Here is a 17,993-nt window from a genome sequence, read left to right on the forward strand (position 1 = left end):
CCTGGGAAGAGCGTGACAGACACCCTTAAAACCAAAATGTAGTTTTTCCCCATTCAACCAAGTTGAGCACTTATGATCGAACTTCAGAGTTCCCCAACGTACCGTAGATGGTATGTGGATGAATTATAATTTTTTAGAAACAACCTGCCTTTTCACTCTAGTGCCTTAATTCAGAATATCTGATTAATAAGGACTCTTATTACAATCATTTTGGACAGTTGGTGGCTCTCCAGCTTACTACTGCACAATCTTTGTACTAGGCTACTAAAGGGTTAATATTTGTATTGCAGTCTGAGCTCATCCCCGGATATGGTTATTAATGCTGTATAACTCTTACAGTCCCTGTTTATCTTTTTGACATTTAGTACCAGCACGGGGATTAGTAGGCCCAGACTCTGCCCTGGGAATAATTGAATACTAAAAGAGCAATTACATTACTGGTTTTCAAAAAGGGTATTGATAGGCAACATTTTTATAACAAATGTTTAAATTACGCATACAAGAAAACAAGAATGTATCCCTGCACCTTTTATCCTTCCATTTAAAAACTGAGGATGCATACATCAAACATTTTTCTCCGTGTTAATCATTAACTGGATTGACCAATTTGTTTGTCTTCTACTGGTTTCTTCATGTTTAACAAAGTTCTGAGGGTCAGGGTTGTACACCTCTTACCAAGACTCCAAAATTAATGATTTATCTTTTTTTTTTTTGTAATCGAGTATAAATTGTAAAAAGCCATTGTCTGACACATTTGCAACTGTGATATTGAGAAGGTGAAAATAGTTAAGAATGAAAGGCATCATTTTCATCCTCCTTTCTTTCATTTCTCTCAGCCATGCCGATCCGAGAGGTAAGTAATATCCCTGCCCAATTAACGGTTATGCAAATTACTGTATGCCTTCTGTTTGTGGAGTTGCTTTAAAATACCTCTGTTATTGAGTATACCGGTATATATCTGTAGATAATATCACAGTAACCACAACTTCTGCTTAAACAAAAAAGCCCTCTCAAAATGTAATCAAAGGGGGATTTGTGTCACAGCAACTATGACGTTCAGTCTCAATCTTACAAAATATGTAATGGAAAAGTCCAATTTTTTTACCACCTATAAAAGATACTTGATATACGTGCAGAATTTCATCATCTTGAATCTTCTGCTGCCTAGATGATACAACAAGAACCAATTGCACTACTTAAATTATGTTTACTTGCTGTACAGATTAGGCTGCATAAGGCGTCTTAGTTACGCCAAGCCAGGGTCCGCTCAGTCATATAGAAGAAGTAGGCAGCTCATTTGGCGTCAACCTAGCAAAGACCAGGCTCTCTAATACATTTTGTAGTAAGTGCAAGAGAGTGGGAGTCAGCAACATAATTCATTCAGACCACTGGACTCTCTAGATTCAGAACTATACAGAACTCATAGTCCTGCACCACAAGAGCAAGTGTTGCCTCTTTAACTAGTTCATCTATAGACATGCTTGAGCTAGACTTGTGCATTTAGATTCATAGGAATTAAACAATTTGCCGATTGTGTTAATTAGTATGAAACAAATAAAAACAAAGCAGAGAGTTTAAAACTTTTTGTTTACATTTTCTTGTTTTTTCTCACACACGCTCTCTCTCATACTCTCTCTCACGCTCTGTTATATTCACTCTCAATGTCTACCTACCACTCCTATAACTGCTTCCATGTCCCTGTCTCCTTTTCTGTAGCTCCACTTCTCTTATCTCTTGTTGTTCTTCTGTCTTCTTTCTTCTTCCACTTCTCCCCATTATCTACTCCATTAACCAGACATGATGCACTGTTTCCACTTCATTTTAACCCATTGATTGCCTACCATTTCACCCCCTGGGCCACCACGATCCCTGTTTTTATTTGAACAAAAAAAAAGGAAAAAATCCACTTCACCCACTGAGAGCTTTCTCTGTGTCATCCTGCCCCCTGTTGTATTTGAATAGATAGATAGATACAGAAGATTATTTCGAACTTGCAAAACAATTTTCATGTCATGCTTTTATTCGTCAGATGAAGCATATGTCATTCTGGCATGTGCATGGAGCAGTGGTCTGATGATACCACCTTTACAGCATCAGATGTAAATATCAAATAAAAAATAAGGCGCACAGATCCCATGGATGATAAAGAAATATGGGTAGCCCCGGACATGGTGGTCCTTGAATAATTCCACCATTTTAAGCCACGTCTGGCATCAATTGTAATATTGATGGTCAAGAGCCAAATCATTTTGTGGTTTTTTTTTTGTTACTGATGAGTTTTTTGGAAATATAGTTTTTGGGACAAATAGGTATGCCACATAATATCCGGCAGCTAACCCAGATTTTTGTATACTATGGCATTAACCCTATTGATGGAGACAAAAGAACATCATACGCTCTTACCGGAGCAAAAGTCCAGTTTTAGCTATTCCAACTGTCAAGGGTATGCTACGAAAATTTGTAGGATTTTGCATTTTAATTACAATGCTTTCCAAAAAGTGATGCCAATTAAGACAAGCTGTACAAAATTAGACCCCTTATAACCTTTCTGTCAAAAAGGTTCCCAGAGGTGTACACCCCAGAGAAGATGAATAAATGAATCAATGATAATATATCTTGATGATATATATAATGTAATGTATGCAATTATACATTTTGTAGGTATTTCATAGAATGTATGTTCCCCATTAGTGTTAAAATTCCAGCATACCAAGTGTTTCCGTTTTGAAACTTATGATATTTCCAAAATGAAGGTACTTAATTAAATCATGAAGTTTGTAAACATATATTTTTAGTGGCAATTTATATAGGGAAAACCCAAACATTTTGAAAGGAGGGGGTTCACTTTTTCTCTAGTTTTAATATATTTTTGATAATAAATGCTGGACTATAATTTCAGGGCAAAAACATGTTTATGGGTGCATTAAACTTGGAAAAGGGTAATCATTATTGAATAAAGATATGGTTAAAATAGCAAAAGAACTCTATCACTAATGGTTTGATTACTTTTTTACTTTGTGATATGTTTTGCAACACGGTTGCTTTTTAGTTGAGTCCTGCAGAATACCAAGAGATCTCAAGATTTGTCAACCCTCAGTCCCTTGGGCTATGAGTGTGAAAAATAGTATATGATATTTCCATATATATATATTTGCATTTGTATAAGATTGAGGGTAGAGGAAATCACTAAAGTGTTGTTTTACCTTTTATTATGTGCTGACATGGCAGTAAGTGATGCTTTTGATCTTATTTAGGAATTAGAGAATTGAATAATATATATGCCTGGGGCATCTGAATTAAGGGGCACCAGGAGAATTTCCACCTATTCACTTTTGAACCAGACAGTTATTATTATTATTTATTGTTTTATATAGCGCCATCAAATTCGGTAGCTCTGTACAATGGGTTTTTAGGGCAACCCAATCCCTAGGAAGTATGCAGAATCACACATTCAGAAAACAAACAAAAAAAACATCTACTTTGACTATTCATATAGGTTGTTGATGTAAATTAGTCATTCATTTAGTGTGCGAAATTTCTCACTATCCATGTTTCAACTAACTATATTTAACTAACATATTGGCAGAAATTAAAAATGTACATAATGAAAAAACAAGGGTGCCAAAGTATTCTTGTCTGGGTGGATGTTTGGTCCAAGTCTGGTTCTGCTATCAAGTAGATAACCCTAGGAGATACCTTTATCCTTAAAACCACAGCTCTTCCCCTGCAGTTGTCAACTTAGATAGAGAGCACATTTAGTATTTCCAGATTTTTTTTTCTTAATTGCAATTGTGATGTAGGATCGTAATATAATTATTCATGTGTTTTGAAAACTGTTTTGTTTCAATAAGGATAACTCTGTAAAACCAATGTTCTGCTGGTTATGCAAGGACGTTAGATGTAAATGATAATCCTTTAGTTTTATTTCAAATACTATTGATTAAGTTACATTTTATATTCTCTTTGTCATTACCTGAGTACGGGAAACATTTTTTATTTCATAATGTCTCAATTTTTTGTATCAAGAGAAGCATGAGCTACATAGTTATAATGTAACATATTTATTGCAAAACATATTTCCTTTTTTTGATTATTCATTGAAACCAGCTTCACTAATATATTCTAAAGGCATAACTAGCATTAAAAAATACATTTATCTAATGTGTATATAATATTTATTTACTTTTTTAATCTCGATGTTTGTAATACCAAGGCAAAGTCCTTGGTACAAATCTCACATATTGAATTTTGTGAGTTATAAAGGTCAATGTGGAATTGATGTATGTGGAATTTTAACCCTTGTATTCTGCAGTTGAAAAACATTTGTTCAAGGGTATGGACATCTTCAATGCAAATTTTGACCAATTTTCTATTATTCTTTAATATGCAATATATATATAAAAAATAAATTTAAAAAAGAAGAAAAGTAAAAATAAATTCACATTTGTGTGGGAGGAAGCAGTAAGTTTGGCAACTGTTATGGCCACTAATGCAACATGGTAATGTTTTATTGTTTGGGTTTTTTTGCATACCTTGTGGAAGGTCATTTAAGGTTTTTGATACCCAGCAGTAGAATGTCTCCTTCTCTGCTATAAGCCATATTTATCAGCTTCAAAATTAGGTTCTGCAGTCATTAAAATAAGTTTCACTCTTCATCCCTGGCAATTTTTTTCCCATATATCAAGTTTCTGAATGTGCATTCTAATCACCAGTTTATCTGACAAGTAGTCAGCGACAAGGCATGTCTTTTTTTCATATAATGCCACAGCAGTTTTTCCTTCAGCTACTCTCCTTTGTAAGCAATATATTTCTTATTCACATATTATGTCCTGTTTACACATTGTACACGGCTGTGGAATATAATGGCGCTATTTGAAAATACATGTAACAATAATGATACATGCATTAATCTGTTATGACACTCTGCAACAATATAAAGTAGTTCTTCCATCAGCTATCTGTTGCCTTTTTGTTTTTCATCTGCAGAAAAGGTCTGCACGGTCCACAGAAATGGTTTTCAAAATTATTTGAAATTTATTATAACAATTACGGTATAGTAAAGTGTGTGTGTGTATATATATATATATATATATATATATATATATATAATCACTGTGCAAAAGTTTAGGCAGGTATGAAAAATGCTGTAAAGTAAAATGTACATGTTAATATTTTATCATTTAACATAATGCAAAGTGAGTGAACAAAAGAAAACTCTAAATCAAATCAAAACAGCACAAATTCTTCTAGGTATGCTTGTTCACAGTTTTTAAGGAACTCGGCAGGTAGGTTGTGCCAAACATCTTTGAGATCCTCTTCTATGTATTTAGGCAGCCTCAGTTGCTTCCCTTTCCTCATGTAATACCAGACAGACTTGATGATGTTGAGATAGGGTCTCTGTGGAGGGTCTTCCAGCTGTCTTTGATTAAAAATACGGAACTATAACAAAAACAAGATTTTACACATAATTTCATTTTATTTGACAAGCTGTGTTCCGGTCCACTGAGAATGCTGATATTTTGTTAGTGACATGAGTTTTTGTTTTGTATATCTTTGTGCATTTTTTTTTTTACCTTTATCGGCATAGATAGGAGGCACAATCTTTTGCAGACAAACATGAAACAAAATTGATCTACAAATATTTGGGGCCCAGAATGTCTGTATGCCAAACCAGAAAAAATACATTAAATAATATTTTTGGCAGCTTTGGTGATCCTGCGAGTGTATTTTCAGATGGTGATTATTATTCCAGTGACAATGGTATGTCCCATTGTTTTCAATTGAATTCATGCAAAATGTGAAATAAAAAAAAGATGTGGTGTTCCATACTTGACAAACAAGGCTGGATTAACAGAGTAGCACACAAAGGCTTTCTCTGTAGCCAGAGGTAAAAAGTTCCCAGTAACTCAATTTGAGGCAATAGTTCCATCTTCTTCCACCAGCATCCTTGTTAAGTTGTAAAGGAAATATTATTAACTTATGTGTTACAAAATAATACATATACATGCTGAAACAAGCAGTCTTTTTACGAGTCATCGACAGGGGATGCTTATAGCATTTGATGTTATTTCCACAATGAGTAATAAACAATAGAAGGTCACATTCATCGAAATTGTCATTTTGTTTATTACAATCCATTGGATTTACATTGAAAAGGAGAAAAGGTGAATATTTATTAGCAAGCTGGTCCACATTCCAGTAATAACTAGGCACTAAAACAGGTTACTGAATATGAGTATGACAGCCCTGCCCAAGACCCATCTCTTCCCATATCATAGTCAAAAAAGAAGACCCTTATCAATACTAATACTTGGAGAGTCTTAGTTAAGAGTCTTAGTTGCATAGTCATGGAGCTTGCGTTGGCTCTATGGAGTACATTTCACTGCACAATTTTGCTCATGACTTCTGTCAGGGTGTCAAAATCAATGTCTGGGAAATCTGTTCTTCGTGAGACAAGGCCCCGGCTGAATACCCCACTCCACAATGGGTCAGAGGGATTCACTCAGTCTGCCAGTGCCTGCCCTGTGCCCTGCCCTGCCTCTGCAGCTTATACTCCTTCCTTACTCTGGATCAATTGTTCTTCTATCTTTCTTCCAAAAGAAAAAAAAATAAAGCACTAACCTTAAACAGAAGCTACAGCCCTGCTGCACTAGCAACCCTCCCCCAATTATTATCGTCACTGATTGGCTACCTGGAGCAACCAGTAAGAGCATTAGCGTGCACATGATGACTCCAGTGTCCCCATAATTTGTCCAAAAATGTATTACTATTAAAAGAAAGTATACATAATGTTTTTGGCGGTTTGGAGTTTTGCCTTTTTCCTCAACAAAACAAATACAGGTAATGTGGATGTTGACTCGTGGACATTTTATTGTTCTGTTTCTTTAGCTTTTCTAAATGTCTCTTTGATTAACAAAATATTTATCGTTTTGCATAGGACCAAAAATTAATTTATCATGTCAAAAAGCAGATATCAACTTAATTACACTACCAGAGCACTATGCCTTCAAGGTAATTCAAAACATAGCTTTGTACCAGATGACAGATGAGCATCACACTATTGAACATCACACTATTGATAACAAATGTCAAACCAACTGTATGACTGAGTAATTGTTTTGGCTATTATGATAAATAAGGAAACAATCTCTGCATACATCTCATATTAAGTACAATAGTCATCAAAAGTATATTAATTACTAGGGCTGTTTATAGAGAATTAGGATGCTTAAAAACACACCCCTTGTAGTTAATACAGTTTAATAGGGTGCACGCAATTTTTTATTGTTTTACTTTATTTTCTTTCCTACATTACCTACCTGTGTAGTCACATATATTTTTTATTAATATCATAAAAATTCACAGTTAAATTCATTAACACGTCAAAAGTATTTGTACATATACAAGCCAAGCAGAGAAAGAATATCCACATGCCTCCCCTAACTTACTGTGCAAGTAATGAAGTGAGGGGATATAGCCAGGTGAGGAGTGGCAACATTTGGCCCAAGGGGCAGGTAAAACCAAGTGGTCCCATTGCAAATTTACATACACGCTTATACTAACACACACACATGCTACAGATACTTACACTAACACACAATTACACATACACAAGCATGCGAACACATACTTACACACGCACATGGTTATGTCAACTCACACTCCCATTTTTATTTTATGCCATTTTTTCATTTCTTCTTTTTTTAATGCAACTATATTTTATGTATTTTATTTATATTTACATGCCCTTGCCTGCAATTCAGACATTTTTAGTGAATAGTCCAATTTCTGCTATATAAAATGGAACCTACTGCTGGGATAAACACCCTTCCAAATACATACTAATAGCACAGGAAATGGTATGTGTGGTTTCCTCTCATTCTTGGTTAAAAAGCAAGATGGCACTAAGTATGCTCAGTGTCTGTGGTATGGAATGGAGTAAATTGTATGATGTAGCTGTTGTTCCAACTCTATACTTAATTAATATAACAATTTCTGTCAATTTTCACTTGACACAGCTCAACTGTCACCCAGTTCAGGACACTAGAACTGGACCTTTCAGAAAGCTCAACCGCCTATTCAATCATAAGGAATGCGAAACCTCTGTATTCTAGCCACAATTAACTAGTACCCCATCCCACAGAGCAGTTCAAGAGGGAACAGAGCAAACACAAAGAAGTTGATGGCAAATGGGAGCCATTCTGGCTATCTAGTTTAACATGGAGGAGGTTAAATAAAGTAACAACAAAACCCCCCCCCCCGATGTTTTAATTTAAACCCTGTGCGGCCGCACACGCGTAAGGCAGGCCCCTTAGAGTGGAGGACCGGGTCGCAGTTGCGGCGGGCTTAAGGGGTAGGTGCTGACTGGGCCTATTTTAAGGTAGGGGCCTGGAGCTGCAGCCCGATGTGCCCGATGGCCAGTCCGGGCCTGGATAGATATGCCCTGCACCATTATTTTAACATTTCACAGTAAATTAACAAGGAATAACAATTGTGTGGTTTATTTATTTAAGGTTATTTAATTTAGTAAGATGTTACGAAGAAAACTTTTTGTGAACTTTTACATCCAAATGACAAGGTAAGATTGCAGGCAAATTGACTGACATATTTTTCACTTTTTTTTTATAACATACTTTTATAGTTTTTTTTTGGTAGTCCAGAAGATGTGTGGGTGACATACATCTTTTCTGAAAATCACCATGCCTCACTATTAGACTAGAAAGTAATTGTAGAAAATGTTCCAGAATGCAAGAACATGCCCTTTTAAACTAAATGACTATTATCTATTGAAGTGTATAAAAGAGATGATTTTTTGAAGAGATGCATTTTCCACTCATCCTCCTATTTCCTTTTCAAGCTCTAAAATAGTGTGTGTGATATTAATTTAATTTATCTCATAGTGGGCCTGTAATGTAGTGTCCACATTGAAATAAAACATACAAATGTGGTTTTATATATAAATCCCTAATTAACTATTAATAAACCTAGATATGATTGAGTATAATTCATTGGGGAAGTGCAAGGATTTTAAAAGGCACTGCCTTTGTGATATGTTTGTAAGCATATTAAGTAAGATCAAACAAATTACGAAAATTGGCTTTGAAAATAATTAATCACAATAGTGTATCCTGCACACAGCACTGATGTTCAAATCTATTTTATTATCAATACAACATGACCCACAAATATGTTACAAGGCTCAGATATACTGTGTATTATTAAATAGCCAATACAATCGAATATACAATACAGAAAATTAGCCAAAGGGCTAATTTACTTTTGTGGGCGCAAGCAGTCCTTCTTTCTCATTTATCATAGCCGCATAAATTATATATTGCATTATTTATGAGTAAACCCCAGGTAGCAATTGCAAATATTAGATTGCAACTGGTTAAGTTGAACTCAATATAAAATCAACTTTATTCCAGTATAGCAATGCACATTTTATATTTTCATATATAACGCTTAAGAACAGAAAAGGAATAATGCTGTATTGTTTTTCTTTCAAAAATCCTAAGTCAAAAAATAAAGTTTATCCTTTCAAGAACATAATAACACCACTATTATTTGTTAATAATGTGTTCACAAAAACCTAATAAAAATTGTAACATGTAGTTCTAAGTCCAAATCAAACAAAGCAACCTTCAGGTCAATTTTCCAAAGCTTACCAGTCATAAACCACAAAACAAGGATATACCACATAGTATGAAACAATGACTAAATATTTGTTACCAAGAGCAATACTACTCACATTTAAAAACCTCCCCAGCAGGGAAAGAAAAAAACCTAATATTCTGCAATCCAAGAATACAGCAACAACAGATCCTAATTTTTGGCATATAAATGTAATTATGCTATATTGTTAAGACTTTGCTGTACCAGTTGATACGTATTTCTAGTTGAGGACATCAAAGCAAACATCAGCAGTCATTACATAAAATCATTTATTTAACACAGATGTAAAAAAAAACAAAAAAAAACCAAGTAGTACACAAAAGTACACACACTATTGGCTGCAATGAGCTTCTGCTGTGTCAACAACATAGACTTGAGTCCATGGTTTAGACATGATTATTAAATATGTGTATTTGAGCAATTTTTTTTGTGGATTATACAATGTGTTCACTATATATTTTCTATTTGAGCAGTTAACAGTGTTCTGTTTTGTTTTACGCTGCACGCCCTGCCAGTTGAAATACTCATTTGTTGGTATGTGTATGTAAATGTTGGTATACATGAAACAATGTATGATTTTAGCAATCTAGTCTAGAAGCGTTTAAGGTCTAGATTTTGGACTGGCAATTAAATCAAGCCCCTTGTTTTCCTTATACGTAGAAGCAACAGTATTGTTTTAAGATTACTTTTAATATTGCATTAATAGATTACTGTCATTAAATCTGATTTTCCTCCAAACTTTCACTTGCCATCTCATCAGCCTGAAGTTAATGGAATATGATGAAAGATGGAACTTCTCTGCACATTCTTAATTATCTCAACTAAGTGCACTTGAGTTGAACTCAACATGCACCACACCTCACTACACTACACTACAATATACTATACTAAACAGTTGTAAAGAAAACTTGCTTTTCTGTACCTAAATAAACCAAAAAGTCATCAATAAATATATTTACGTAATAACATGGCATAGATTTTCAACCAACTCTGTCTATGCTTCATTAAAATTGGATGTGTACCCACATGTAATAATTATTTAATGAGCTGTTTATGTCTCATAATGTAACAACATCATGCATTATCTTATAGTTAAAGTTTTTTGCTTTGGTAAACTAAAACTTAGCTTTGAAATTTTCCATGAAAAATCAAGGTTATACAATAGCTCCCTCTATGGGGCATAATTTGGACATTCGCTGTCCAAAGAGTTCTCTTTTGCTGAGATACCTTTTTAAACTTATTTAAGGATGTTCAGAGCCCATTTAAGTCTGACCTGAATTTTCCAATGAAAACATTACTTTTGTTGTGTCAGTAAGAGAAATGATGATTCAGTGCATCATCATTTTTATTAAGCCTAACATACTGCATAAATGCATGGCTCTAAACCCTCTATGTACAATAATCATCACTGTATCCTTTTTTACAGTCACTCGTACATTTTTTTGTTGTGTTTTGTGCACACGTGATTTCATTTTGGATTCCCAGTTTGTATGTGTGTAGTGGCGCAGATACTTGATTTTGGGTTTGGTTGTTTCATTAGGCAGGGTGACCCCCCCCCACCACCACCATTACAGAGGGGGACTTATAAGAGCTGGCCCACTCTGGAGGGAAGAAAAAGGACTGCATATTCCCCTGGGGGTATGTAGCCTTAGAAGAGAAAGATCTCAAATCACGTTGTCACTGTGGCCCTGCTACTTTGGAACATAAACAATTTCTTTGAACACCGAAGGAAAGCCTGATACACCCTGTTTTTTTTGCTATTGTCTTTTGACTATTTTTTTATATATATTCAGCCTCAAGGGTTGGGGCCTTACATAACCACCTATTTATTTTTACTTTTTTTCACTATTCATTTTATGTGCACATGTTTTGCTGTGGAATTTGGATAGATTGGGTTTTGTAAAAAAAAAAATATTACTTCACATTTTTGTACACTGAAAATACCACATTGTGTTTTACTCATAGAACAAATGGTTGGTGGGAGTGGTGGGTTCCATCCTTCTGTCCACACCACTCACTAATGTGTTCCACAGAAAATGATCTACCTTTGTCTAAAGGGATCATGTCTCTTATGGAGATTCTGGATTATAAATTCAGAATCATGTTCTTTATTTATGAGGCACCTCTTAAGTGACTCAAGTTCATCCATTATTAGACAGTAATCATAATCAATAATCCTCTACATGCCCTTCTTATGGTTCATCTGTATGGTGAACGGCAAATAAAAAGTTAGAACATCTCTCAGAGTATTACACTGAAATAATTAGTAAATTTTATTGTGGGTGGAATGAAATTGGCTATGTGCCAAAACAAATTCTCCTCCATTGTGTTTATTAAAATCAATGTTTTTAAAATATAAATATTCATTATCAGAAAACTATGATATGATTAAATAACAGCAATGGCTTTTTCCCCACCATTTGTATTTCAAACGCTAGCGGTTAAAAGGAGGACATTATCTAAAATCATTTAAAAATTATTAAACATAAATACGTTTTAAATACTGTAATATTGTATGTTGACTTGGAGAACCAACTTTCTATTGTATCAAAAACGTTATACGTTTATCATAAAACAACCACTGCTCTGGATGAACCCAACAGGCTTTCTTATTGGATTTTCATAAGCTAATCAACTGATTGAACTAACATTTATCTGAATTATGGAAAACATATGCGCTTGTGTGCATGGCCACGCTACATGTTTTTTTGTGTTTTGGTTATGCATGCAATATATTTAGTTTTGCAATTTATTTCTTTATTTGATTAAGCTTAAATGTCTGTTCCTCATTTAGCAAATTTGCTAAATGCTACCGGATGTTAAACAGTAGTATACATTATTAACATTTATTTAGTGATCATAAATAAGGAGCATCTCAGGCTGTAGTGAACATAGCGCATAGTTGTTTTTTTCTATTAAGTTCATATCACTGTAAAAATTAACATTTTCTCCCTCTAAGTTAGATGCTAGTTATTCTGAAACTAGTGCAATCATTTTGTTATTCATCCATCTATTCTCATCAGTACCCTTTGTGATAAAAAAAAAAAATACTTAATAACAGCAATTTTACTTTTTCTTGCCATCCATTAAACTTTGATACAAATCTAGTTTAGAGTCTAAAGGCTCTCTAGAACTTTGTAGTAATATGTACATTACAAAAAAAAGTCTAAATGCGGATTGTTTTATAAAGTATTATAAGAGAATGCATGCCGGAACCAAAGCTAGCAGCGTGTTTCCCGTGCCGTTGTAAAGAAGTGTACAGGACTAATTTAGCGTGCGGTGTGTGCCTTTTCACTAGGCTGGAAATGCTGTGATTTCAATAATTTGCGCCATGTAAAAGAATGGCTAATGTTGTATGGTTTCATTGTTGTTACATAGAAGGTACCAGCCTGTTCCATTTAATGTACTGCTCACTGTCACAAGAAATAATGTTTCCATTAAGGCTTTGCATGTATTATTAGAGGATATTTACTTGTAGGCAAAAAAAATGCAGTAAATTATATAAAGTTCAAAGTCAACTTAGTGCTGGTACATCCATTGTCCCTACATATGAAAAAAATGTTCTGTTTTACCATTTGAGGGACTGCTACATGTATATATTCTTTATCCATAAATAGTTCTATATAAAATATACAGTATATATAGTTATACAGATAGGTATGCTATTATTCATAAGGTTTTATATTTAATTTTCTTTTGCCTTGTCTTTGCAGGAAAACCATATGAAAGAGAAAAAGTTTGCCAAGAGTTTAACGTGATGGGAAAAGACAAATTTTCTGCCCTGTAAGTTCCCCGTCCTTGGTTAGACATGATTATGTTATATTGCGCAATTACCAACCTGTCTATTGTTGCCTGATAACCGTGTAATGTACAACTACATATGACGTCTTTTGTTTATAAATAATGTATTCACGATATATTGTCTGTGTTTCATTTAGATATCTCAGTTTTTATTACAGTCACCTTTTAACTTGTGGTCCCAAGGACACAGCAACTGAAGCCATCAACTTTTATACAAAGAACTGTCATTTGATAGCAATATTTATAATCTCATTTCCTGTTTTAGGACTTGACATACAGAGAACCTTCTGCCTTGAGAATATTGGACTATCTCACTCCTAAAATGTTCTCACACCTCCGTTCACCTCCAAAACATAAACTAATTCTTTCCAGTCCATACTTCCTCATTCATAGAAAAAGTTTCAGAATATGTATTATGTATGATTCTGTGATCCCTAGGTTAGAGTGCGCTAGTCAGGCACGGACTGGCCATCTGGCACACTGGACAAATGTCACGTGAGCCGCTGGCCAAAACACTCACCTGATCTGCTGCTCCAGCTGAATATGCCTGGCCTTACGCTACACAAACATAAAAACATAGCGTGCAGCCATGCAAACTTACCCCATCAGGCATCCGCTGGTCTTAAAGTGCCAGGGCCATCTCCTCATTGCCAGTGTGGCCCTTTGATCACAACAGAGAAAATGAGTTATTGTGCGTTTTTGGATAACCATGCATGCACATTTCACATACAATTTGTTTAATAGAAAGAACATATTCATGCATCGTATTTTAATCTTCTGATGTTTTTTTTATGTTGTGCTTATTTCACAAATAAGTTTCAACAAGTGGTTCAACAGTAGTAAGATTGTATTTACTAGGATTTCCTCATGTTTTCTTGTAACTCTTCCCAGATAACCTCAACTCTTTTACAAATATTATATAACCCCTTCTCCCTTACATTATTTCACGCACTACTTTGTCTTCCTAATTCCCTCCAAACATTTCTCACACTTCCCCACATAATTTCATTCCTATTACAACACCTAGGACAATATTTATAGAGCGACGCTGAAACAAACTTTAGAAATATGTTTTCCATTTCCATGGAGATTGCTCATTATTTACTCCAGAACTATACTTTTATAAATGCTGCTAGGGTTGTCAGGAAAATGGCTAGACCAAGACGGTAAAAAAAAAGAAAAAATGTATCCCAGTATGTCACCATTTTAGTAACGTAATCTCAGCCCCCTTACATTAGTTACCAGTTACACAGACTATCTCACTCATTCTTTTCACCTCTCACATGATCTCACAATGTTTCCTTCATTATCGTCATTTTCTTTATGATTTCTCTTTGAGTACCATATGCCGCACGTTTTTCAAAGTGTTCTGTTTGCTTGAGATATTGTTAGCCCCACTTCCAGGAATACATCCATTTTATTGCTTTTTTCTCCCTTTCAGAGCAGTCATCATGAACAGCAGGAAATATTCCAATGCTACGTTTGAAGAAATAGGTCACCTAATGAATGCTATAGTCTCTCTGGCAGAGAAGTGCTGCGTTAAAGGAGCTGCATCTGACTGTTATGACAAAGGGGTAGGTTTACTGCATACAACATTCTACTACAATTTATCCAAATGGAACGTTCTCTTTATTTCTATAATCGGCCTCTAAATAAATATGTTGTTTTGTGTAAAAAAAAAAAAAAACACCCGCGGCTGCTAATTGAAAGCCTAACAAATAATAGTTGGATAATACATTATGAAACTTAAATAGGTTTCAAAACATTAAAAGCGATAACAGCTGGCCTTTTTCAATACAATTAGTACAGTACAACCAGACTACAGAGCTTTTTAAAAAGTTACTGACATGAAGCCACTGAAATGGTTACTCTCAGCAATATAGCAGTTCTTAGTTGGTTAGTGACTTGTTTAGTTTACTAGATATACCGTATGACCAAAAGTATGTAGACAGCCCTCCTAATTATTGAGTTTAGGTGTCTCAGCCATACTCATTGGTAACAGGTGTTTTATCATGCACAGGGGCATGGCCAATCATCAATTACCAAAAAAACACCTGCGACATAAACGTAAATTTTAAATATGTAAACATATACTCATAAACCGCAATTAGCCTCAGCTAATAAAATCATCCTTTAGTGCATAACAAATAAACGTCCTAGCTCACTAGGACGAGATCCCCCGGGAATGCCGACGCAGGTGTAAACAATGCTAAGACCGCTTACTGGTGTCCTCCCTGCACGCTAGCGAAACCGATACTAACTCCTCAGGGCCATCCCATAGGGAGTCCTGCATGTAGCCCTACGACTAATAACACCTGAGTTGCCATAGCTCAGGTGGCCAACTCCCCTGAGGGTGTGCATTTCATTGGTTGATGGCAGACAAGCCCCCTGCTGGCGACCAATAGAGTCGCTCGTACAGACTTTTAAAATCCTGGTGCCGCAACTTGGCCGGGAGAGACCACTGGTCTCCCTGCTCCAAGAGCTAAAGATCCGTACAAACGACCAATAGAATCCGATTGTACGGACCTTTAACTCTTGGAGCGGGGAGACCATGGTCTCCCCAGGCCAAGTCCCGCCGTCAGGAGGTAAAGGTCCGTGCGAGGGATTCTATTGGTCGCTTGCTAGCATCAACCAATTGGTTGATGGATAAGAAGGTCCCTGCAGGTGAACCTACGGATTTCCGCTCCCATTAACCTCTGCGATGCTGCGTAGATAAGGTAGGACAGATGGGGAAGGGACCAGGGAGATTAGTAAACGAAGACTAACATGAAGATTCTTCATGTTGTGTGTCTTCGTGTTCGTATATGTTTTACCGCCGCCATGTTCGTATGTTCAGTATTCGAGATGAACAACGAAAACGCACCCTTCGTGTTCGTTTTCATGTTCGCCCAAATACTAGTGTTAACCTTAATGAGGTTCTCCTGTATGATGAGTCATGTTGGCCCAAAATATCACACAACTAACAGTGAGATTTTTTGACAGAAATAAAACTAAACTATGCATCTAGCATGTGATGCTAACTAGCTAGCAGACCTTTTAATATTGGGTGGTGTCATGCTAGATAACTTTTTCACATTGACACATAGTGGAAATGTTTAAAAGAAAGTAAAGTTTACCCTGCATTAAACTTGCATTCCGCGTTAAGGGGCTTTGGTGTTGACCTATAGAAAGGGGTAGTATGTGTACATGGGTCCTTATATAAGTAGCAGGTGGTCTGGATACTACAGAATTCATGATCAAATACATTAGAACTACCTTAAATGTAATGTATTATAAAGTTCCATACAACAGTAATTGTTTTACTGCAGTTTATAGAAAACAGATGTCATTATGTCGGGGCACTTACATGTCATGTCCCACTAGATTGTAGTATGTGTGCAACTGGTGCTCCCAAACAATACAGGTTTGCATGCATGACCAGCATGCATTATATCAGTGTGCACTTACCCAGACATGTACAAAACCACAATGGCACTGATGAACCTCCAAGACATTGCATTCCCTTGGCACAAACCTTACCTTTTAAAAATCTTAGCTGAAATATGTGCTAACTTCAGCTTAGAGACCTGGCACCAATGTGTGTGATCTATGGGATGCTTGACTTGTTACCTGGTCTTTGTGGTGCCTCTGACTCTGACCATTGACCTCTTTTTAGACTTCTCCCCTTTGTTACTTTGGCTATTTGGACTTATTACCTTGTAAGTCCATTTGGGAGCCTTGCGTCCGTTCTTATACCACAACTAGAATCTTAACTTGCAAGCATGACCAATGATTCTTATCTTGCAAACATGACTGATGTTCATAGCAAAGATGATATGTTTTCAGCAAAAATGCATACATACTGTACGTATACAGTACACTGTTAAAAAGAATTCTTCATATACAAGCTTATCTTTCTTTCCTTTTAAGGCATCTGATTTGTCCATTAAGTCTTGCGATCCAAAGTCTCCTTTCCCTAAGCACCCTGGTATTGCAAGTTGCTGTGTTCACAAGGGCCTAGAGAGAAAGCTGTGTCTGGCAGACCTGAAGCAGCCACCTAAAGAATTTCCAACCTACCTGGAACAGTCAAATGAAGAACTGTGTGACTCTTTCAGGAAGGATCCACAGACATTTTCTGCCAGGTAAGTCAGGCAACTTGTGTTTGTGTTCATAAAATAAGGGATCATAGAGGGTGACACAAGATGGGTCCAGTTCACTTTACAGTATTTGTTTCAACCGAATGACATTGAGTACTGGATGGGGGGTATAGTTTAGCTCTATACACCCGCAATGTATTATTTATTAGCATAGTTCCAGATCATGGTTTGAAACAAATGTACCAATTTAATTAAACAACTTTAAGTGTCAAGTCCTAAAATACTTTAAACTGGTGGAGAAACCTCATCTAGGTTTTTGGTACATAATTACCTTTGTAAAATATTTATATCGGCCTCTGTATCAGAGATCCCACATTAGTTTCACACAGGGTAGGCTTTCTTATGCACTGAATTTGCTGTTGGTTGAACTTTGCTACTCTC

General features: G+C 35.7%; 1 protein-coding gene across 1 annotated transcript in view; it reads left to right on the top strand.

Moving 5' to 3' along the window:
- Positions 1–727: 727 nt before the first annotated feature.
- Positions 728–17,993, top strand: part of GC (GC vitamin D binding protein) — a 44,995-nt gene continuing 27,729 nt past the window's right edge. The window contains exons 1-4 of the mRNA XM_053461643.1: positions 728–853; positions 13,389–13,458; positions 14,918–15,050; positions 17,386–17,597. Of these exons, the coding sequence (XP_053317618.1) occupies positions 793–853; positions 13,389–13,458; positions 14,918–15,050; positions 17,386–17,597 (476 nt within the window). The 5' untranslated portion in view covers positions 728–792. The remainder of the gene's footprint in view (positions 854–13,388; positions 13,459–14,917; positions 15,051–17,385; positions 17,598–17,993) is intronic.

Source organism: Spea bombifrons, chromosome 1 (genome assembly GCF_027358695.1).
Source record: "Spea bombifrons isolate aSpeBom1 chromosome 1, aSpeBom1.2.pri, whole genome shotgun sequence".
NCBI lineage: Eukaryota > Metazoa > Chordata > Amphibia > Anura > Pelobatidae > Spea > Spea bombifrons.